The sequence below is a fragment of the Urocampus carinirostris genome, chromosome 6 (genome assembly GCF_059441175.1).
Source record: "Urocampus carinirostris isolate Australia breed hairy pipefish chromosome 6, RoL_Ucar_1.0, whole genome shotgun sequence".
NCBI classification, from domain to species: domain Eukaryota; kingdom Metazoa; phylum Chordata; class Actinopteri; order Syngnathiformes; family Syngnathidae; genus Urocampus; species Urocampus carinirostris.
This window is the reverse complement of record NC_142354.1, coordinates 34015945-34040877: the sequence shown is the minus strand read 5'-3', so window position 1 is coordinate 34040877 and position 24933 is coordinate 34015945. Positions and strand designations below refer to the sequence as shown.

At 39.9% G+C, this 24933-nt stretch overlaps 1 protein-coding gene across 3 annotated transcripts in view; it reads left to right on the top strand.

Annotated features, from left to right (window-relative positions):
* Positions 1-24933, top strand: part of arhgap9 (Rho GTPase activating protein 9) — an 88376-nt gene that overhangs the window by 10215 nt on the left and 53228 nt on the right. For all 3 annotated transcript variants that reach the window (XM_088338819.1, XM_088338818.1, XM_088338820.1), the window contains exons 2-4: positions 14300-14632; positions 18047-18245; positions 21238-21602. In XM_088338819.1, the coding sequence (XP_088194945.1) occupies positions 14411-14632; positions 18047-18245; positions 21238-21602 (786 nt within the window). In that variant the 5' untranslated portion in view covers positions 14300-14410. The remainder of the gene's footprint in view (positions 1-14299; positions 14633-18046; positions 18246-21237; positions 21603-24933) is intronic.

The following is a 24933-nucleotide window of genomic DNA, read 5'->3' as shown; positions in this document are numbered from 1 at the left end:
TAAATCGCACGCATATTCTGTGTTGTTTTAATGTGTACCTTTACAAATAGTATTATTACACAAGATACCAAAACTACTTATACTCCAAATTATACTCCAGTATGACTTTTGTATGTTTATTTTTTTAACTTCTTATGTATTTTTAGCTTATTGTGACTCTTATTTAGAAGTTCCAGACACTAAGAAATATTATACTGTAAAATGTGTCATTTTTGGCACACAAAATATTGAATAAATACAGAATAATTCAATGTTTAGGCTTAAAATAGCATACCTTAGCCAGAAACTGGTCACAAATTTGACACAAATGAAAATATCAGATAAAAGGAATCCAGAATAACTGAACCCCCGAAAAAGTGAACGGTGATGCAGTAGTTTTGGGGGTTACTCTGTTAACACTCTCTTTTACAAAAATAAACACATTAGTTCTTGAAGGAGCTTGCACACATTTTAGGAGAAGCTGGTATGTAGAAAAGCTAAAAGAGGCTAAGGGAGTATCTGCTAATTTTGTAAAGAAGGACTAAGACAAAAGTTCATCCCCGGTCATTGTGAATGGGACTTGGATATCTTATACTACAAAGCCATTCTACTAGAGCACAAATCCTAGTACAAAAAAACAAGGCCTTAAACGCACTTTCTGAGTTCCCCAGAGTTTACAAATCTTGCCTTGGTCCAATGGGTAAACTAGCCTGTCTGATTCTTGTTCCTGTTTGCAGGAAGCGGCAACTCTCTGTAGAAGTTTGCCTATGTGTCGGCTTGGGGCTTGCTAATAAACACAGGCGTTGCGTCAGTTTGATGCTTCAAACGTCTGGAAATGATGGCATCGCACATGTTGAAGTGTTGTTATGCGCAGCCAGGCACAAAGAGCAACACATGCCAGGGACGACGCCTGTTGTCATGATGGTTGTGAGCCAATGAAGACCCGGGGTGTCGTCACCCAATCTCCCATTGGCTCCTCAGTCCATTGCTGTTCAAGAACCCGACCCACCTGTTAGGCCTGACACACTTGCACACACACAGATTCCCATACATATTACTGGCTGTGACGGAGTGGAAGTGCACTGTGTGTTTGAGAGCATCTCCCTGGTCTCGCTCCGATCATCAATAATGCATAGCTTTGGAAGGATGAAAGGCTGTTTTGGCTCGGGGCACGTGTTTCTCATGGAGAGAGAGACATCATGCCTTCTAACTGTAGCATCCATGCGCAAACTGAACCAATGCAGGATGCTCTCCCTTCCAGTGGAGCTCTCGCAGGTTACAAAAAATAACATTGACTTTTGGGACATTTGAACTCAGTCGGATTATTGATTGATCGAAAATTGCCATTCGTGGAAAGAGACAATCAACTACATTAGCTGTATTATTTGGAGTCAATCTATGGCTGTGTAAAAGAACTGTATAAACCAGGAGTTGGGAACCTATGGCTCTTTTCATACGTACATCTTTTTTGAGGGGTGGAATTTTTAAGCCCGATTGCACGTCTAGTGTACCGTCCGGGTGTCACACCAACAGACACCGTTGTGGCTGTAATTTTTGGTTTGAACAATTTTATTGACACTATTAACAGCAAATAAACAATCTGAGGTTTGAACAATTTTTCTCGACAATTTTAACAGCAATTAAGCATATTCACAATTTCTTTGTGTCTGACAATATGACGTTTTAACAATTTTTTCCGACATTTTTAACAGCAATTAAACACACTATTTCATTCTATCATATCCCAACAATATGAGTTTTTATGGACACTTTTAACAGCAATTAAATACATTCACAATTTCATTATATCATATTCTAAAAATATGAGGTTTGAACAATTTTTATCGATACTTTTAATGGCCTAAAGATCATTTATGTGGTAGCTCATTTAACAATCTATGTTTAATGTTAAGACACTTTATGATGAATAGCCACAGAACAAACTTTAACCCAAAACAAACTTGTTACCCAAAAGCCATAGCAAAGCACCTAGAGCGATTTCATTGGGTGAGCGCCGCGGTAAGAATTGGTGGAGCTCTATACTGGGCGCACGCAATCTTTCTCCTCGCCCAGCGCTGTCTGCACTGAAGGTAAACACGTTGGTATCCTCGTTTACAGTATTTTGCTCTCATCGGGTTTTGAAACAAAAATGAGCCTCAACACTCTGAGAAATTTCGGGAAATTTCAAACATCACACAGTTAAATAAAATGTGCTGAAGAATTAACTTTTTTTGTGGGAAGTGGGTTTTGCGTTTTAAATTTTTTGTCTTAAAATATATGGGGTGGCGCTCTCTCTGCTTTTATGGCTCTTTTGGGGAAAAAAGGTTCCCGCCCACCTGTAAAGTAGTGCGATCAAATTAAGTGTCACCCTTTTGTTATCATGCAGTTGTTTGTGGTTTTTGAAGGGATCATATATTCAGAATGTCCAAGTTACCCTTGCACTTAACATGTAGATTCAGCTTGTGCGTGTGAGAGAGGACCCATGAAGCCTTTTGATGTTCGTTATTCTCAGATCCACATCCCCTCTACCCATGTCTCATCTGGTTTTGAAGACTTTGATTATTCAAGCTGCCCCTCTTTGTACTTCAAACACGCGAACAGACAATGCATGACGCAGCAACACTTTTATTTTTTTTCTAATTGCCTCTTGCCAAACTAGTAGATTTAAGTGACTCGTGGAATGATTTCTAGTTACACATCTGAAATGTTACAGATTGCATGTCAAACTAATTGAGGACAAGTGGTATACAGGTGGAATTACAGTATGTCGCAAAAGTGAATACACCCCTCACAATTCTGCAGAGACTTCATCATAATGTTTAATTGAACAATACTGAACAAACATTGCTTTGATGATAGGTAGTCAGTGTATAGCTTTTATAGGAGTTTACATTTATTTTACCCCACAAAAAACACAAAATATAGGCATTAGTTGCTAAACCCTTGGTAACAAAAGCAAGTACACCCTTAAGTAAAAGTTCCTGAAGTTCAGTATTTTGTGTGGCCACCATGATTTTGCAGAAACACTCTATTCCTCCAGGCCATGGATTTCACCAGAGCATCTCAAATTGCCACTGGAATGCTCTTCCACTCCTCCATGACAACATGACTGAGCTAGGGATATTCAAGATCTTGTGCTTCTTCTGCTTATATGTCGAAGTTTCCTTGGGAAAGACCCTGAATATGACTTGAAAAGCGCTATATAAAAGCCGACCATTTACCATTCTTCACCTTCCGTTTGAAGATTCCCCAAAAATGTTCTATCGGATTTAGATCACGCTTGCCCAGTCCATCCCCTTTACCCTTAACCCCTTTAAAAAAACCTCGGTCATCTTAAAAGTGTATTTGGAGTCATTGTCAGGCTGTAATTGTCATGTCCTACACGGTTGTCATGGCGCCCAGCTGGCCCCGCCCCTTGACACCGGCTGAGACGCATTGGACTAATTGCTCTTGGAGTACTTAAACACTCCTTTTGGGACTGCCCGTTGCCAGATCATTGCTTAACCTTGTTGAAAACCTGTTCATGCCTGTTTGACCTGAGTAATGCCTAGATTGTAATTTTGCTTGCCTTTGAACCCGCTTTGTTTTGTTTTTGGGCCGTTAGTGTGTTGGACAACTTTTCTTTCTCAATTAAAGTGACAGATCGTCTACGCAATTGAGTTCCAACTTCTTGCTTCCAGGTCCATTTCGTGACAGTAATATTGCCCTGCGACCAAGTTTCTGGAGGGAGGGGATCATTCTCTGCTCCAGTTTTTCACAGTAAATTCTTGTGTTTCCCTTAATTTCCCATGACTTTCCCAACACAATGCTTGACTATAGGCAGGACAGAAAAATGTTTATACTCTTCACCTGGTTGCCGCCACCCCTGCTTTCACCATCTCAGCTAGATAAATTCATCTTTGTCTCATCAGACCAGAGAATATCTTTCCAGTAAGCCATGGCATGTTGACATACTTCTTTTCATTGTGTCAAAGCAATGTTTCTTCAGTGATGTTCTCTTGTACATTACAATGAAATATCTGCAGAAATATGAGCGGTGTACTCACTTTTTTGGCATAATATACATAGTCGATTTTTAAAATGGACAATTGCGTTAGGGGGATGAGATACTCGGAAAAAAGCGTATAACTTTCCTTTATTAGATAATCACGTGTTTGACACATGATGTCCCTGGTAATTTGTGAACACAAGGACACGTGAGCAGGCCAGTATGGTAATCAATAAGGCAATTAGTTGGTCTGCTCCTATTTTAAATTTGCTGTTGATGTCTTTGATTTCTCAATTAAACTGCCTTTCCCCACAGATAGTTAACGTGTGCTTTACTCACCCCGACGTTTAACAACCAGCTGATGTCTGCTTTTATGTTCAATTCGACAGACAGTCATAAGTTTCGGTTCAATTGACCGTTTTCTGTTTGGTTGCCTTTACGCGGTAAATAGGCCATGTGCCAGCAGCCTTTGGCCAAATCTCTCATCAACACATGGCTCATGTCTGTGTTTGATGCCATATAGACTGCTGGCTAGATGGGGTGTGTGACACCACGTGAGTCCACTTGACCACACGTTGGGGTTTTTACCCTTTGGGATTGCCCTTGATTACCATCAATACCAATATAGAGCCCCTATGCTACTTAGTGCTTTAATTGTCGCTGGTGTACTCCTTTGCGGAAAATAAAGTAACCGTAAAAAAGGAAGCCGGCATGGCGGATGAGTGGTTAGCGCGTCCGCAGCACAGTTCTGAGGTCATGGGATCAAATCCAGCTACCAGCCTTTTTGGGGCTCCAGTTCCTTCCCACATTCCAAAAACATGCATGTGAGGTTAATTGGCCTGTCAAAATTGTCCCTAGGTGTGTTTAAGCGAGTGAGTCGTCTCTCTATGTGCCCTGTGACTGGCTGACAACCAGTCCAGGGTGTCCCCTGCCCACTGCCCGAATACAGTTGGCATGGGTTTCAGCACCCCCGCGACCCTACAGAGGATGAGCGGATGGATGGATGTAAAATAGGATCAAATAAATAATCCAACAGATGTTTCCCACACCACCATAGAATGGTTCGGACAGCCATGATTCAAGCCGATTGGCCAGCACCCCTGGACTTGAGACGTCTGATTCCGATTGGCCAATTCAAATCATAGCAATCTTTCATACTGTACTGTGGCTGTACACCTGTTCTGCTTTCCTCTCTGAATCTGAGCAGTTTGTGTCCCGCTTCCTTCGTCATGCCGCCTAATCAAAGCATCTCTCGAACCCTTTGTTCTTTCTCTCTTTCTCTCTCTCTCTCTCTCTTTCTCTCTCTCTCTTTTGTTCATTAAGGCTTTGATTTAAAAAAAGTCAGGAAAATCCTTGAATTTTAGGTGAAGTTCTTGAAAATGCTTGAAATTGTTGCCACTTACCATGTTTCCTGCCTTGGCTATTACGTTGGTTATTACATATATGATGTTACCCAATGCAGTCTATTAATTTTTAGGATACCAATTCTGCGTAGCCACACATGTCCAGAACACACACATATATATATATATATATATATATATATATATATATTTATATATACAGTATTTAAATTATTTTTATTTAAGTGTCATTTTTCTTATTTTACTATAGAGAAAAGGTAAAAATATAGTGATAACAGTTTCAATGTTGAAAAATTATTGTACGCATCTTCATGTACTAGTTTTCATTTAATTGGACAGATTTCAAAAAAATTTCAAATACTTTCTATGACTACTGCGCAATAATTTTTGATCAATGAAAAAAATCGTGCATTGGTTCAAAAGATTTTGAGAACTCTGGTTGAACCTACCCTATACTCACCTTTTAAATAGTCTACGAATTAATCCTAACCGGTATTGTTCAGATTTTGGCTCTGTTATATAGTCATAGGAACCTAAAGAAACTTGAATTATTTGTTCCAGTGCCGAACAGGTGCGATAGAGCTAATATAGCTAGATTTTGTGATATTCATTATAACAACAATGGCTTTATCGATGATTATGTCATTGCTCACAGGCTGAGTCTTATCCATCTTGTTAGGCAACAACTTGAGCTGCTGTTGTTTAAATGCCAAATAGTTGCTTATGGGTTCTTTTCAGTTTTTCTTGAGGAACCGACTTGTAGTTTCCCATGGTTTATTTTAATGAGAGTCAGCTTATTTTTGGGATATTTTCTTATGATCACATCACAGAATTGCCTGACTCCCCATCCCATGATAGTGGATCATATCAACAACTGGATTACATTGTAATAACACATGAAACTAATTTTGTGAATTGACATCAAACATCAAATGAACAGAAAATCAAGATTTTGAACAACCAGAAAGCTTTTCTTTTCTGTATGTTAGTTTTATGCTAATGCTAATGCTTTCAACACCCTAGTTGTCTTGACATCACCTTTAACCTTTCCGGTAACAAGTAATGGTGCAACAGTAACTGTCTCTTATCGTTACTGCCACCGCCAAGGCACCAGAATGAACAGAAACTCGTCAATTTTGTTTTTATTTTGCATTTTTTTCTGACTACACAACCTTTCGTAGTTTGCGGCGTCCTGCAACTTTGTATTCAGGTGTGCTTTGCATAAATTAAAATCAGAGCTCAAACTGCTCCACTTTGGAAGAGTGTGATTCAGAGTGCTCCGCAAAAGAGTGATGGGACACGTTTTATAATGTAAGGAGTTTGTAATTAGAGTCCTAAATGCCTATAAAGGCCAGATTTGTATTGCATCTTGAGTACCTTTCACACTCTCAGGGTGGTAAAAAGCATACGAGCATTTTTTTAAACATTCTTCCTGGTCAGTTATGTCAAATTTTAAAATTATATCTGAAAATTAGTCCATTAGAACAAAAGGATAATGAGAGTAATGTAATTGGAATTGAGCTGGAGTATTAATTTAGCCTTCACGCTCTAAATACAAACATACTTTTGTATGTCCGCATGCTAGAAGCGCTAGCAAATTTAGTTGTCACCGTGATGACTATTTCTTCCTTTGTTTCTTCAAAGAGAAGTCAGAAGAAGAAATTAAGGAACAGCTTTATTAAATGCCCGTTTGAGCTCTACCATTCTTGTTCTTAGAGCTTGCAAAATAGTTTGGACCCCCCGCCCCGAAAAGGTGACCAGAATATTCATTCTTTTTCCAGTTCATAAATGTATTTTCAGGGTTGGGTAGGGTTACTTTAACTTGATTACTTTCAATTACTTTTGGATTACTTCAATTCCAAATATGCTAATAAAAGACAAAAGAAACTAAATATGAATACAATTATGACTCACAACACGTGGTAAACTTTCTCTCCTGGCTTTGATCTCTTTGATCTCTAACAATGCGACAGAAACAAAATGAAAATAAATCAAACAGCTTGCCAATATCATTTTTGCCGTTCCATGTGTTCCGTTACTCCCCAAGCCAGCACAAAATTTAGTAATTGTATTCATATTTAGTTTCTTTTGTCTTTTATTGGCATATTTGGTGTTGGAGTAATCCAAAAGTAATTGAAAGTAATCCAGTTAAAGTAACCCTACCCAACCCTGTGCATTTTTAAGTTGTCCAAAATATCTGTGCTGCCACTACTATATACTTTGTAAACTATAATATCATAAAACTAATCTACTACATTCAGCTTATCTCAAGACATTACCCGGTTTTATTTCTTTGATGCTTTTCTAAATATTTATTTAATTTAGACAGAGGCCATGTTAGCTTCCCATTAATATTACTGCTTTCTTTAGTGTAATTCTCTGCAGCTGAGGGCTTCACAGTGCTCCAATAAGAGTAGGATTATCGGGGTTGAGCCATTGAACCTTGCCCTCATAGCGCTGCCGTCACACACAACACCCGGCTTTAGCAGCACCATTTTTTCTGATTTCCCTCTTGTCTTAGCATTTGCGCCATAGTTCTTTATAACCCCACAATTTCTTGCAGCATCCTCGTTCCCGATTGAGAAGTTTTGTCACTACTAGTACGCCCGTGCAATGTCATGCTTGTCCCTTTAGGCTAACATTGGATGCGTGTACATGCATAGATGTGATGTTTCTAGTACAGAGTTTGACTGGTATTATGTAAGCAGGTCTCAGCCAGTAGAAGTGGAAACATGTACCGATGCTATTCCAGGCTGATTCACCCATTGAAATGTATTAATTTACATGACTTATTTACATTGAGGGGGACCCTCCTGGGTTGAAACGGAACAAAAAGTGGGAACTTTTAGCAATTACAGACACATATTCTTGGAAAATATACAACTGAAGTAAGAACTTGAATATGTATCATGCAAATTCAGGAAGGTGCCCGTGACAGCATAAGGGTTGTGACTGGAACCTTACTAACTTTATGAGCCCAGCGCATACAATGCAAATGTTCGAGTGGAAAAAAAGAGAACAAAATAGAATAGAATAGAATAGAATAGAATATACCTTTATTGTCATTGTTACAAAAATGGGTTAACATATTGTGACAACGAAATTGGGCATGACACTCCAGTTTCACATATTCACAGTGAGGTAAAAAAAAAACAAGAAGATAAAGGAACAGAGAAGATAAGGTTATAAAACAACGAGGATAAGGTTAAAGTTATATTTACACAAGAAATGTCGGCATGTAGGATGTTAGATACAGTTAAATACGGTAAAGAAGGTAAAATAGTATCCCAAAGTAAAATTTTGTTTCGTGTTCAGGTAAAATTTTGCTGATTTTAAAGGAGCTGCGTGAAATTTTGAACTTTGCTACTCTCTGAAACCATATTCTAGCTTAAAGTCATGTTAGTAGCCTAGGTCAGCTCATTCATGATGCGTGTGCTAGTACATATATTTCTTAGAAGTGTTCGAATAAACTCTTCTTTTTTCATATTCTTGGACGTTTGGGTTGGTGTTTGGACTGTACTAGAAGCAGTCATTTTCTTACTTTCACCTTTTTCATGCTACACTAACAAATTGAAATTTGTCAGGGCCAGAACAGATGGCACACCCTAACGCGTAGCGTTTCCCACAAAAGTTTATTGGATAATCGAGGAAGTCAGGTGCGAATAAACAAACGCCAGCGATCCGATGGTCGCTGGGCAGGAGGAGCAAGGAGCTCGCGGGATCGGTGCGTCGTCGGAATGCAGAAACGAGTGGATTTGCCGGGGCAGGTGATCGGAGCATGGTTGACGTGCCAAACGGTTCAAGTAGCCGGCGCGGGAGATCGGAGCGTGGTCAATGGGCAAAACGGGTCGAGTAGCCGGAGCAAGAGATTGGAGTGTGATCGGTGGGCAAAAATGGGTCACTAGCCAGAGCGGGAGATCACAGCGTGTCGAAGGAAGGGAAGAATCAGGGAGCCGGAGACAATCGGGAAATCAGGGACAGACGAGCAGGATACGGATAAGGACGGAACAGACGGGAGCCAGAGTCAAAGTGCCTGCCCTGTGTATGCGGAGGTTCGCTGACAGACTGACAAAGAGTGTCTGGAATACTGAGTTTAAATAGGAGGGGAATCAATCAGGCAACGAGCAGCAGCTGGCACCAAAAAGGTGAGGGCAATGAGTAATCATGACAGAAATTAAAAAAAAAATACTGCAGTGACGATCATAACGTAATTCTCTAACACTCCCTACAGCTCCCATTCATCAAATCTAATGTGCTCTGCCCCGAACAGCTCTGATAAAAGTGAGATAAAAGAAGATATGGGCAGTGTAAAGTAAAGCACAAGGGCCCTTTGAACTATTTTTTAACACATACTTAATAGAGAAAATATTTAACTTTCATCTACAATGCACCCCACCTTTATTAATCCTATTTAAATACCTTTTGTTCCGAACTTACTGTTCTTTTATATTTACTGCTTCACACTGCAATCGTTTCAATTGAAGAATAAGAAAATATAAGATACATAAGTTCAATGAGATAAAAATCATACTAAAATTGATCATGATAACCTGCTAATAGAGGAATTTTTCCAGTGTAACTGTTCACTTTATATTCCTTCTTGCACAAAGCAATTTTGGTTTACGTGGATTTAGATGAGCCTTTTTTGAAGTTGATTCGTTTTAATGCTTGTATACAACTGCAAATTTTTTTTCTCTATGTGTTAACAATGCCCAACTGAGTTCAAAGAGCCTTTATATATATTATCATTATTATTATTTTTTTTTTGCGCCTATCTGCTTTCATCTTACTTTTATCATCTGTGTTCCAGGCAATGCAACTGTTTACACTGTAGGAAAAGAGGCTGGGGTGTTGGGGGGAGGAGAGTGATTTCACGGCGTGTTTGCAGGACAAATTCCAACCCAAAACCCCCAAAAGATGTAAAACGTAGTTTCTTCGGGCGGGTCTAAGACTTACAGGGATGCGCATGCGCAATAAAAGAAGCTTGACAGAAGCTGCAATGACAATTTCACCCTGAAGATGGACACCACCGTTAAGGGTTATTTTATGTGCAGTCCTCTCCTGTTCTTCTTGCATGTTCAAAATCCATTGATGAGTTTTCTTCTTATTTTGCGTGTCTACTAAACGATACATGTATCCATATCAATAAGTGAAAACGTGTGTGGTGTACAGGTCATGATGATAGGTAATAAAAACAACCACACACACAATCTCTAAAAATAAAATACAATCTTTTTTTACGACTGCAGAAGGCTTTTAATGTTGTATCAATATTGCTGAAATCTCAACTATATTTATAAAACACATTCTAGAGTTCTGACTATGCAAATTAGAAATGTGTTCACTACCCAAAAAATGTTTTAAAATCATCTTAATTCAACTCCGATGTTCCTGTGTAATGATTTTCTTTAAAATTTAAAATAGTAAAAGGTATATTTTACTCACAGAGTCAACAATATCAGAGTGCTTCGTTTTCTATAATCTACTTCTTTGTCTCTGTGACCTAGCACCATTGTATCCGTGTCGGATACACAGGAAAGGGCCTTTTTTAAAAGGTTCTGGAAATGTATAAATAATATAAGAGTCTCTTCAATAGGAAAAAATAACTGCCGCAGCACTCCCATCACTTTAGGAAGAATACTTCTTCGGACCCATTTACGCACGTATTGGGTTGTGCCTGCAAGAATTTGTCACGATTTTTATCATCATCCTAAACGTTTTCTTAAATTATTGTATTGAATGCATGTGTTTGTATGTATCTAAAATATTTATAAATATGATTAATTTTGGTTTCAAGTGATCTTTTTTTTTCCATTTCCTCCAGATTTATTTTAGGATGACTAAACTCACCGCCCGGGGGATATACCAGCTCAGTAGCCTAGATGGTAGTGTGCCCGCTTTGAGACTGGGAGGTCGCTGGTTCGTGCCTCGGCCGAGACATACCTTATTGGTATAATGGCGGCGCCCTCTGTTGGCTGCGGCTGCATCGACTCGCTACAACGGGTCAGGTGTATCGACATTTCGTTCTGTGTACATTGTTACAAAGAATGACATTTCATTTCATTTCATTTCATTTCATTTCAAAGGAAATTATTATTATTATTTGCGGCCCCTTAGGATGAACATTTAAAGTCCACTTCTTAATAACAAATTAAATAAGCAGTGTGTATTATTTGACCGTTAGATTTTGCAGTACTCTACCAAAAACGAGTGCTAAAAATCACAAGTAAGAATAAAGATTACAAAGTCTGAAAATGACCAAAGAGCACCATTGTCTTCCATTTTTTTGTCCAGTTTTTTCTTGTTTTTTAGGGGGCGGGCGGTACCTGTAGCAGCAAGATGGCAGACAATTATGTCATATCCCTCTAGATCAGGGGTGTCAAACTCATTTGAACTCGGGGGCCACACGATAGAACAAATATTCTGTCAGGGGCCGGACTAGTAGATTAAAGAGAAAGAAAAAGAGAGATAAAGAAATAAAAGAGAAAGAGGGAAGGAAAAGGAGAGAGGGTGGGACAAAGAAAGAGAGAGAGGGATAGAGTGTGAGAAACAAAAGAGATAAAAAGTCATGAGAGAGGGGGAAAAGAAAGGGAGAGGGAGAAAGAAATCCAAAGAGAAATACAAGGACAGAAGGAGAGAAAAGGGAAAAGGAAGCGCAAAGGGTAGGAAGAGAGAAAGAGAAAAGGAAAAAACGAAGTTAGAGCAAAATAACTTAAAAAGACACAGAGAGAGAAAGAGACAAAAAGACAAAGAAAGAGAAAAAGAGAGACACAGAGAGTGAAAGAGACAGAGACAGAGTGTGAGGAAAGGGGTGGAAAAGAGAGAGAGAAAGCGAAAGAAATACAGAACAGTGTCTTTGTTCGAGGCACCTGGCTTTCATATTTCAACCTGCAGCTCGTTTTTCTCTTGCTCTTCTCTGAGTGTTGTCTTGCGGGCCGGATTCAATCCCTTAGCGGGCCTGATCCGGCCCACGGGCCGCCTGATTGACACCTGTGCTCTAGATGCTCCATTTTAAATACATAAAGATATCTTGACCTATGAGTATTTTTTTACATGCATGTTTATATGATAGTACATGTATTTTCATTAATATTGAAATCAATTTTTTTTTGTGAATGACGTTTTTTCCCACAAAGAGGCATTGAATAACCACACTGTCCCTTTAAGTCAGGGGTCTCATTTTCATCGAGGGCCACATAAGCGTAATAGTTGCCTTTAAAAGGCCCGATGTACAGTAACTTCTGTATATGTTATTAAAAGGTATGGTATATCGATCACGGATACAAGTGGCTGAAATGAGTTTCCTCCGCAGGGTGTCTGGGCTCTCCCTTTAAGTTAGAGATAAAGTGAGAAGGTCAGTCATCAGGGAGGGATTCTATGGAGAGCCACTGCTCCTCCGCATTGAGAGGAGCCATTTGAGGTGGCCCGGGCATCTGATATGGATGCCTCCTGGACGCCTCCCTCGGGAGGTGTTCCGGTCATGTCCCACCGGCAGAAGGCCCCGAGGGCGATCCAGGACACGCTGGAGAGACTATGGCCCAATCCCATTCCTCTCACTTGGCCCTGAGAACCCTCCAGTGAGGTCCCTCCATAGGGAAGTCCCCTCAGTGAGTGGAGTGCAAAGTGAAGATTGTACCCTAAGAAATTGGACGGGACTTGCAAGGCTGAACCGTGATTTTCTGCACAGTTATTCTACTCTACGGTTTGGAGTGTGAAGATTTTTTTTTGCGGTTCACTCAGTAGATTCGTGCACTTCGTAAAGCAGCGATTTTGCAATGTTCATGTTTTAACGCGAAAATGCGATTTTCTATTGCATTTATGTCTAACCAAGATATCTCATTATATTTCGTTGCAAATACATGCGTGGTTGTGGAAAACTACTTACATTTGTGTGGTTCCTTTCCAGCCATGTTTGTTGATATTGAGAATTCGCAAAGACTTCTGGGTAGTCACTTTGCTCCAAGTGAGGTACCGACCTCCCTCGATCTGAAGTGGTTATGTCATGGGTTGAGGGCACTTCTCCCTCGGTCTTGAGAGTATTGGGACACATCCCATTTTCATGTGAATGTTCAAAACCGAGTGACTAGGGCAAATAGCAAGTGAAAGTGAGAAGAATGGGACGCAGCCTATGTCTCTAGGCTGACCTGAGAATGCCTCGGGATCCCGTCGGATGAGCTGGCTGGGGATTGGGACGTCTGGGCGTGGATGAATGGATGGAATATAAATTTATCTTTTCAATTTAAAATAACTTACTTATTCATGTCACCAAAACATACACGTATGGAATATGTTTCCACTTCACTAATAATAACAAAAAATATTAAACCTTCTTGGACCTCTTTGGGATCAATTCTCAATTTTACACATAAGCCTTGGAATAGAAACAGTTCTTTTGCGGTATTGTAGTCACAAGGCATTCTTTTGATCCATTTATTTTTTTAACAGTTAGGCATTTTAAGCTTCTGCAGGCCACACAAAATGATGTGGCGGGCCACATTTGGGCTGTGGGCCATTAGCTCGACACAAGTGCTTTAGTGTAAGTGCAGCACTAGCCGATTACGGATTATTTTATTACTGATTGATTCCTTTTTTTCATATTAATTCTCATTTTTATTTATTTTAAATTTGACTTATTGTGTTAAGGTAATTTGTGATATTTGAAAACCGATGAATGTTTTATCCAACTATTTTGTGGAAAACACGATCTTGCTCAAACCCTTTCAGAACCTAGCTTCAGTGGCCCCCATTTTGAGTTTGAGTGCCCTGCTTTAAAACCAATGAGTTTTTACAGATTTTATCTGCTCGCTATTACATTTGAAGTAAAACACATATTACTGTACTGTCATTAGGCAGCACGTAGAAGTGAGATTTGATGAGTCACCTGAAAAACTGTGCCGACTCAACAAGGTCAAAGCACGATTCTTATTTTTAGTCCTCCTACGATTTCCCCTGTGTTTTTCTTTTTTAGATCATGGAACCAGCCATGCTCGAGTCTCCTCCCCTGCCCAGCTCTAATCCAAGCAGGATCTCCGTCGTCCACCTTCGGTGCTCTCTCGGCTGAATCAGCAGGGGACGGGTCATGCTGTCCGGGACGTGGAGGCGCTCGATGGGCCCCCAGCAGCCCACTGCGCCCTCCGCAGTGAACGCAAGGGGGGTAACGCTGTGCGGGGTCCCCAGTGGCACAGTGGTCCTGGAGGCCCAGTATGATTATAACTACCGAGGATCTGATGGAAGGCAGGTTTGCATCCGGGAAGGCGAGCGCTTCGTACTACTTAAGAAGACCAACGCTGATTGGTGGCAGGTGAGAAGAGGTTTATAAGAAATAATAATTAAAAACTTGTGTCATAAGGTATACTGTGGCATTTAATGTTTAATTGGTTCATTTTTTCCCGTTGTTTACAAGAAAATGGTTTAGTGCGAATTCTAGTTATTAGTCTGCGGCAGACTTTTGAGGTCATGAGTTTAAATCCAGCTACCAGCCTTCCTGTGCGGAGTTTGCATGTACTCCCCGTGCATGCATGGGTTTTCTTCACGCACTTTGGTTTCCTCCCACATTCCAGATATCATGAATGTCATGTTAATTGGCCATTCCAAATTGTCGCTAGATGTGACCGAGCGAACGAGTTGTCCGTCTCTGTGCTCTGCGACTGGCTGGCAACCAGTTCAGGGTGTCACCTGCCCACTGCCCGAAGATGGCTGGGATGGGCACCAGCCACCCCCGCAACCCTAATGAGGATAAACGATGCAGATAATGGCTGGAATTCCAGTAACCTTAGATTATCAAAAAATGTTGTCGAATGTCAACTAAAATAACAATCAGTCTCATTTATAAGGCGCTACGTTTTTATTTATCCATTTGCAGTTCATTTATTACTAATTCGGTCGAAAACACACATTTATTGATAAAAAAACCCCAACTAAATTAATTCAAACTAAAGTCAATAATCAAACATTCCAACAAGATGCAAAATGAAATCTGATGGCTTTTACGCAGTTTTTGAAAAAGTGGTGGGTGTATTGTGTACAGTGAAAATTGCTGAAGAAAGATTGATTTTCTCTGGACTTTGTTTGAAGCGTTTGACAAGCAGCACCAAATCAGTAGTTATGTTTTTCGTTGCACTAAACTACCTTGTCAGAGAGAGATAGAGATAGTTGCTTCGGTTATCCGGTGTCTTCGAAGTGCTTTGTTTGAGAGAGCGAGGCACGTAGGACACAACAGAGACAAACATTTTAATAGAACTTAATAGTTGAGATATGGTTAAGATAAAAAACTGAACGGAGTGATTCATCTCTCTTCAGCGGAATATGAGCAGTCCGAATGAGAATATATTTAGGTTTCTGTGTATATTTAGTGGCTTTACAAAATCTGAATATCGTCTGATCTTAATCCGACTATTCACTGGATGTAAACATACTAACAATATTTAATTTCGAAAATGTGGTCTAAATGTGATAATATCTTTGGACAATCTCTCAAAGTATTAACAACTATTGTAAATACTACTTAATGGTTTTTCAAGTCAAGTCGTGTTTATTTGTATAGCCCTTAATCACAAAGAGTCTCAAAGGGCTGCACAGGTCAACGACTATTGCAAACTACAGACTATTATGACACAATCCCCTCATCTAAAACCTACATGAGGGCAAATAATACACATATTATCAACATCAAATATAGGTTATTAATATGCTATAGAGCAGAAGTGTGTTTTAAGCTTAGATTTAAACATTTCCACTGAGTTTGCAGATCGAATCTCAGGGGGAAGAGCATTCCACAGCACCGGGGCCCAAATGGAGAACGCTCTCGAACCTGCGGATCTCTTGCTCTTTGCTCTGCTTTTTTTTTCCTACTGTTAACTATAAAATACCACAAAAATCACTCATATTAAAGAGAGCCTTGAAAAAAGGGGTTTCCAGTTAGCCCTCTAGAGCACCTGAGTAGCCTACAAACTGATTCTGAAAATAGCTGGGTCATAGTGATTATCCAAGAAATTTAAATTCTAACTGGTATTAGAAATCATGGACATGATTAGTGTCTTTGAAAACAAGGTTTTATTGGTTGACTGAGCTTATTTCAACCCTATTTTCTAATAATTACAACCTGGCTGTAACAACATAATAACATTGTTACAACATAGTCACAACATAAGTTGCTATTTTAGTAATACATTTGAAACTGGTAGCTCTTCACGCTAGTATTTAACACAAAAGTAATTCTCACGTTCAAAAATGTTGGCAACCCCTTGCTTAAACACAGTGACACAGTATAATATTTGACCACTTGTTGCTGTATTGTGTGGTGCAACCAAAAAACGAGTGCAACAAAGACCAACAAAGAATTCAAAGTGCTCCATTTTTCTTCTCAAATTTTGCCCAGCTTTTTAAAAGGTTTTTGGTCCCCTTAGCAACATGGTGGACAATCATGTGACCTCTCTCTAGATTAGCTTTATTTAAAATACATTTTAAAAAATGTCATGTGAGTATTTAAAAGATTGCACTTTTATATGATGGTTCATGTATTTTCGGCCTTTATTCAAATCTACAGTGGAACCTTGGTTTTCGAACACCTCTCAGTTCGAACAAATCGGAGTCCGACCAAAAATTTCGAGAAATTCTTGCTTTGCTGTTAGGTCAAAAAATCGGAGTTCGAACGCCGGTAAAGCGTGAGTGCCTACGCAAGGATGCGATGCTGAGCGGCGTACGGGTGTAGATGGCTCTTTTTGTGACCAACTGTTATCGGGCGCGCACGTGCTTCGTTTTGCTTTCGCTTTTAATATAGGTGTACGAAGTGTTTTAGCCCCTAATTATGCCTCCGAAGAAAGTCAGTGCCGGCAGCAAAGTTGCTACAGGTGAAAAAGGAAAAGTAGTGCGTACAACTATTGCATTTAAGAAAGAAATAATAGCAAAATATGAAGGAGGTGTGCGAGTGTCTGATCTTGCTAGGGAATACAGCATGGCTTCTGCTGACCACCACAAAGGTAAGAAATCCTATTCATAATTCTTTTTTTTATCCTTTTTTTTTTATTATTACACGTTCGTGTTAGCGTAATCTTTCGTACGGAAGATTACGATAACGCGAACATACGATTAGCCTGGGTCAGATTTGTTCACGTTAAATATTCAAGTTAAACATTCAGAGTGTTGGAACAGAGCCCAACATTCAGGGTGTTGTAACGCAGCCCCCTTTCCAATGAACCGCTCACCACTTGTTGTGGAGACCCGGGTGCTAAATGACTTGTAAACGACCTGATTTTTTTATTTTTACACGTTCATGTTAGCGCAATCTTTCGTACGGAAGATTACGATAACGCAAACGTACGATTAGCCTGGGTTAGCTTTAGTTTACGTTAAACATTTAAGGTAAACATTCAGAGCGTTTGAACGGATTAAACGATTTACATTATTTTTAATGGGAAAAATTATTTCGGTGATCGAACAAATCGGTTTACGAACAGGGTACTGGAACGGATTATAATCGAGAACCGAGGTTCCACTGTATATTGTATTTTTTGATTGATTAAAGTTTTCTTACCATTAGGAGGCTATGTGAGGCGACTTAATACACAATGTATTTTAAATATTATAGTTAATGGAGGTTGTAAAGGATATTGCTAATGGAAATAATTAGACCAAGTAAATAACATTAGCCACTAGCATGCCTATCTGTGTCCAAAGCAAATGCCTGAATAGGGGTTTGTGTTTGTGGCACAACAAGGTTCGGAGGATAGGGGCGGCAAGCAAAACCAAACCACTCTACGTGCCCGCCACATACGTGACGGAGATTCCTGTGGCGCCCATGCCCTCACCCCAGCGCCTCATCATCTCCGCTTCCGTCAACTCCAACATCCGCGTCCTGCCCCGAGTGGCGCTAACGCCGACCCCCACAGATGCCGCCTATCACAATCAGCACCAAGGTAAGTAAACCATGAATTACCATGAATTCTGGACTACTGAGCGTACCCGATTAATTGCGGCATGCGGAAAGTCAAGGAACTCAACTTTGATTCGTGTACAAGCAGGACTAGATTTTAAACCACAGACTTAAACAGTGGATGAACTTATTCACGTCCATTTTTTTTTTCATTAAAAAAAAAAACAGAAATGTAACACATTGTGCTACTAATTCCCGGGGAGAGAAATGAAATGAAATGAAATAATCTGCATTTATATAGCGCTTTTCAAGTCAAGACTTCCCAAAGCGCTTTACATTGTGCTTCACATTTCCCAATAGCGTCCGTGCAGCCATGTAAGGCGCTAAGCTGCTTATTGGGGGTATTAGGGGTTCAGTGTCTTACCCAAGGACACTTCGACATGTAACACGGAGATGCCGGGATTCGAACTGCGATCTCTTTATCCCAAGACGATCGCTCTACCTCCTGAGCCACTGCCGCCCACCCAGAGGTGGGTAGAGTAGCCAAAAAATGTACTCAAGTAACAGTACTGTTACCTCGGAATAATATTACTCAAGGAGAATTAAAAGTAGTCATCCAAATACTTACTTCAGTAATACTAAAAAAATGCTTGGTGAAAAAATTGCTCAAGTACTGAGGAACTGTAGCAACGTCGTACTTATTGATTTAAAAAAAACACCAACCAGATCATCAAATTATCCATTCAATCAACAAAAAATACATTTAATTTAAAAATAGATTAAAATAATCAAAGCAAATTAAGGTACTTTAATAAACAATAAAGTAAAGATAGTATAAATAAAATAAATAGGTTTAGCACATGTAGCAACATGTTGCACATTCAAAGCCCCAATACTTATCTTAACAGGCTCTGCAAGCAAACAACAAGCTTGCCCTGGAACTCAAACAAAGGAGACATTGCATATTGCAGCTGGTGTTTCGCTCCTTTTTAAGAAGAACATGCTTTTGATGTGAGGCCAGGGGTGCTCCTCCTTTTCTGTGTTTTCAAAGTCGGTATTCCTAAGCGACATTTTCGATCTGTTTTATCCTTACATTATTTTTACCCCGTTGAAGTTTAATAGGGTTACGTGGCGAGGCTGTTACGTTTGATTGGTTAAACATAGTAGAGCCTGGCGGAGTCGTGCGTCACAATAAATGCGCCTTAGCGGAGACAGACAGACGCGTACTTACATGGAGGGGATTTAGCAAGTAATGTAGTAACGATTTCAATGTTGCCTAATGTAGCAGAATAAAAAGTACCGGTTTTTATTTCAGGAATTTACTAAAGTAAAAGTATAGGGGATTTAAAATTACTCCTCGTAGTACAAAATGTCTTAAAATGTACTCAAGTAAACGTAACGGAGTAAATGTACTCCGCACCCACCTCCGTTCTCGGGTATATTCTTCATATCGGGCCGAAAACTGTGACGTCAAAAATTAGTCACCTGCTCCAACACTAAAATGTTCAATCAGTCGACACGACTTGGTGAAAAGATTCCAAGCATCTATGTACCATGATTTATGTCGCATTCGTGCGTATATGTTATTCAATTCATATTGAGTGCAGCGCTAGTTGATTGACTTTGACAGCAGTGGACAGAGTCCACAAAGGAGTGTCTTAATTGGAGCACGATGTGTTACTTCTTAAAATCATTTCCCTTCTGAAACACTTCTCAAATATTTTCTTTCAGGCCCCCCCTCGGAAAAAGAAATCCTCTCGCATAACCCCTAGAAAGTCGGGCCAATTGGGCTTTTCTCTTGCATTCTTTTTTTCCCCTTTGTAGAGAATCCGCACTGCATGTGCTTACTTTTACTCAACTAACTATTGAGATTAAAAATGCTTACCAAACTAACAGTTTAACTCAAAATCACTAAATCGAAAGACATTTTCCTCCTCGGGTGTTGGGGTAAATGACGCGCGACTTCCTCTTTCCACCTCCATCACGTCAGACGTCGATTTAGCTTCTTACCAATAGCTTACAAGCTTTTGAAACATTCTTTCTGCTTTTTGGACAAATCTTTCACTATTTGCAGCTTGTAATCTGCAGAATTTGATTTTCTTTTTGGTGCCATTTTGCTCAGTTTCACTTTCGTTCGCTGCTCGTCATCAAGAGTAGCACTTCAGCACCAAACTATCGATTTACGCGCTGCATTTGCAGTGCACACTTGATTTGAGGGACTCGGCCCCAAGTAAACCCCAAGATGCGTAGGTCAGCTTAATCGCACTGTTCGGCGCAGAAGTACGCTCGGCCAAAGTAATCCTTCGTGTTTATTTTGGCGGCAAATTAAAGTGTCCGGTTTATTTCGGGCTCGTTTATCAAATAAAGTTAATCTGTTGGGTTTGGGCAGGTTTGTGTTTATATATCTGTGACTCGGGTCGGGTCGGGCTGAATTTTTTAGGCCCGATCTTACCTCTACTCTGTATACACTGCGTGGAGGGTAAATGTAAACAAAACACTCTGGCAATAGGAACGCCACTCCTCCTTAGGGTAGTGCAGGTGCTATTGAACTTAACTTTGGAAAAGTTAAAAAAGTATGTCACGGTCAACCGCGCTCGCGGGAATCTCCTTCATCCTTATATGCGCGTCACTAAGTAGATGCGAGGCATTTGGCTAAAAACCGAGTAATAATTACTCGTGCTGTTTACCCGGCATTAATTAATTTCTTCACTTTGACATTCAGAGCACTTAGCAGAAATTGAAATGCTTTGTTTAAATCAAACAGTCTGAATTTTTTGGTCCGCAACAGTTCTAAGACAGCTGCTAGGCTCCGGTCCGCTGTGTCAAGTCCCAATGGGCGCACTGCAACTGGGGACATTAGCGTCCAAAGTAATAATACATTTGCGACCATCCGCCTCTCGAAATAAAAGAACAAGCCGCACCGTATTTAAAAACGCAGTGTTTAAAATGTAGGAAAAAAGTAGCGGCCTGTAGTCCGGAATTTACCGTAGATTGTTTATTTAAACCACTTTGTCATTCTTTTCTACATGTCACAGTGAATAAGCCCATCTACCGTTCCATGGAGAACCTAAGCTCCAGCAGTGCCTTCAGAGGTTTCAACACGGACGGCAACACGAGTGGCGTCCATTACCCCGCCTTCACCTTGAACTCTTCCACACGTCCTTCAGGCCATTTGGCGGTCCCAGGGGATGCTTCCTCCTCACAAATGACGCCGTGCAATGCAAAAGTTGTTCCCATGATCACTCGCAGCCAGAGCCAAAGCAACTTGACGGACAATGCGGCGGAAAACCCCTATGATGAAGTGGGCGGCGGTTTCAATAGCCATGTCAATCACAGGCTGCCTAAGAAGTCCTGCAGTCAGTGGGATATGGTGGGATCTGCTGGCAAGAACCATTTGCAGGTAGGGAGAAGGACATTTTTGTTAAAATATTCTAAGGGAAACTGTGTATAATTTAGCACCTCCTAGTGGAGGAAAATCTGCATTCTTTAAAAAACAATATTGATTTGAAAGATAAGCAAAACTATATAAACTATCATATAAACCAGGCGTCTTGAACATGTTGCCTGCAGGGACCATAACGCCCCTTAAGAACATGTCACAAGACAGGACCCAGTAGCATTCGTTTACTCAGTTTTATTGATAAAGAGAGAGAGCAGTCCTTGCTTCCACGATCCGATGATCGACGGAAACGGGTAGCAGATGGCAGGAATGCGGATGTGGCACTTCCATGTCGAGCGAAGATAATCGTAGGCAGCAAGGATACTGGTCGATAGCCGGGACGGTAGAGCAAGGGCGGTATTGAGTCCATAAAAGAGGTCAGCAACAGGTATTAGGCAGAAAACAGGGCAAAACTGGTCGATGGTCGGGATGGAAGAGCAGGGCAGAAACGGGTCCAGAAACAGGTCGGGAACAGGTATCAGGCAGGAGAAAATAGGGCAGGAAAATGTCGGAAGGTATAGAGCTTGCCTAGCTGGGAGCATAGGTTCGCAAACGGTCTGACGGCTTCCGAAAGGAAGCCGGGTGTTTAAAAAGAGTCTTTGAACCAATCAGCGCTCAGGGCTGTTGGTGCCAATTGGGCAGTCACAGGTGCTCTGAATCAGCAATCATGACAGAACAGCCCCTAACAGCTTACCAGTTCTGGGTCATTGTGATTTTCTTGTAAAATGTGTTGACAATAGTGGTTGACTGAGTCTATTAACCTTACTTTTAATAATTAAACTGGTAAAAACATCGAAACATCATAGTAATAACATGATTAAGTTGTCGTTTTAGAAATGCATTTCAAACTGGTAGCCTTTTGCACTTATTAATTACAACAAAGAAGCTTTCAAGTTGAAAAAGGTTAGAGACCCTTGATATTAATTTACATTCTTTTAATACTCATCAGTAGACATATTTGTATTCATCATACATAACATGAAGCTCATCTAAAGGGAGCTGACATGATTGTCCGCCCCAAAAAACCTTGTGAAAGGCTGGGCAAAGAAATGAGAAGAAAAATGGTGCAGATTGATCACTTTAAGTCTCCGTAGTTTGTACTCTTCTTGTACTTTTTAGCACTAGTTTTCGGTTGTACTACACAATACAGTGAACACTTGTGGTGAAATAGAACACAGTATATGTCCAAATTGCCTGGAGGGACATGTCTCTAAAGCCAAGAGCTACTATTATGTTACTGATTTGCGCAAAGGGTTACCAGTTTGATAAGTTTTTCTTAAACAAGTAATGTTTTTACTATACTATTATTCTATTGTTAATACTAGGTCGTAGTTATTAGAAATATGTTTAAAATATGTTAGAAATCTAGTATTAGAAAATCACAATCGCACATCACTGGAAAGCTATTTTCAGAAACTGTCCACGGGGTACTCAGGTGTTCTTAGGAGGTTCCCTGGCAGAGGTAAGACTTCAAGCCTGAGTCCGAACCTGACCCGAAGATCGTCTCGTGTCGGGCCTAAATTGTCAATTATTATAGGGGGCTGGCTTCTCTCTCTTGCTGATTTTTTTATTTTATTTTTTTAAAATAGTACTGTAATAAATTCTTCCAATGTCATTTCAAAGAACTCCTTCCTGTATTTGTCTATTATTCACCCGTCATTGTTCTTCTTTGTCTCTCTGTCTCTCTCTCTCTCTCTCTCTCTCTCTCTCTCTCTCTCTCTCTCTCTCTCGCTCTCGCTCTCTCTCTCAAAGTGCTGTGCTAGATTCTTGACGACATACTGCTGCTATGGTTCATGACCCAATTTTCAACCCGTCAAAATAACTGACGATCTTAAGAATTTTTCCGTCATCTCTTAAAGACATCTGTCATTAAAGGAAAATTTTCGGTTAATGTAACAGAACTATAAATGACATGTAATCGTTTTATACAGTCTTGTTTAACTTAGATTTTGTTACAAAAAATAGAATTTATTTGTTAACATAAGTCACCTCTCCTTCTCTCGAGTCCTCATGAATAAAATGTGAAATTTTGAGTTCGCTTTGGGCTCTATTCTACTAATCAATTTTTTAATCTATTTGTGCAGAAAATATACAATTATTTTTTTAAGAACAATGATGTGTTTAAATGAGAGCTTTTCTTGTGGAAAAACCTGATTTGGCTCAAGTAATTTTAGGCCAAGACCCATGCGCTAAATAATACAAAATATCTCTTAAGGGAAAAAATATTGCAACCGATATGGTAAATTTTTGAAAACACGAACATTTTTTGCGTGGAGAAGGGAATGTACTAATGTCATTGGTACTTTCGGTATCAGTGTGAAAAATATAGGATATAGAACATCCCTACCTATCGCTAATAGACGAAACTCTTTAGAGACGTTTCAGATTAAACATACTAAGACCCTTCAGATGTATGAATTCCACTAAACTGATCAATTCAATCTCTAACATAAATACCAAAATAAAATAGGTCGTCTTTGTATCTACTGTATTATATGTTCAACCTTAAAATCGCACAAACCATCCTTAAGCAGCTTCTAATCATCCAAAGTTAAATTGATTTGCTCTATTCATAGTGTAGGCTGTATCAAAATGTTCAAAGTCCTTCTTTACCCTCCAGTATGTCATACAGTAGAATTGGCAACTGTGGGTGCGTTTCATTCTTGGTCTACTCCACGCTTTTAATAATCCCTCCCTCCCCCCAGAGAATCAATCATGTCAACTGTGACGTCAGATCATCCCAGAATTACATCAGAGTCCGTACAAGTCATTTATTCTCTCTCGCCATCTCCCTTCCAGCTCAAATCATTGTGAGCTTAATCCCAGTAAGCAGGACATGCTCCTCTTTATCCCTTGGAATTTTTCTCACAAATACAGTCGGCCGAAACAGAGGATAGAACTCGCACACTTTTCAGAGGTTGTTTTTAGATCAGCGTCGCGGTTGGAGATGTGGATTATTTCTGACATGGTCATCTGTTTCTTTACACATGGAAATCACGTGATTTGAAAAAATATGATTGCATTTATGGGATAAAACTGACCAGTAATTTAAAGAGAGATAACACTTGAAATTATATTTTAAATCAGGGTTGTGAAACTCATTATAGCTCAGGGGCCAAAAACCCACGCTCACAGGGGTCGGACTAATAAATTAATGGGATGAAAAGTGTTACGAGACCGGACCAGATCGGAGGCAGGAGGCAGGAAGGGTGAACTCAATCGCGTAACGACCAGTTACTTTTATTTAGCAAAATAAAAGTTGTCCAACACTCAGGGACAAAACAAAACAAAG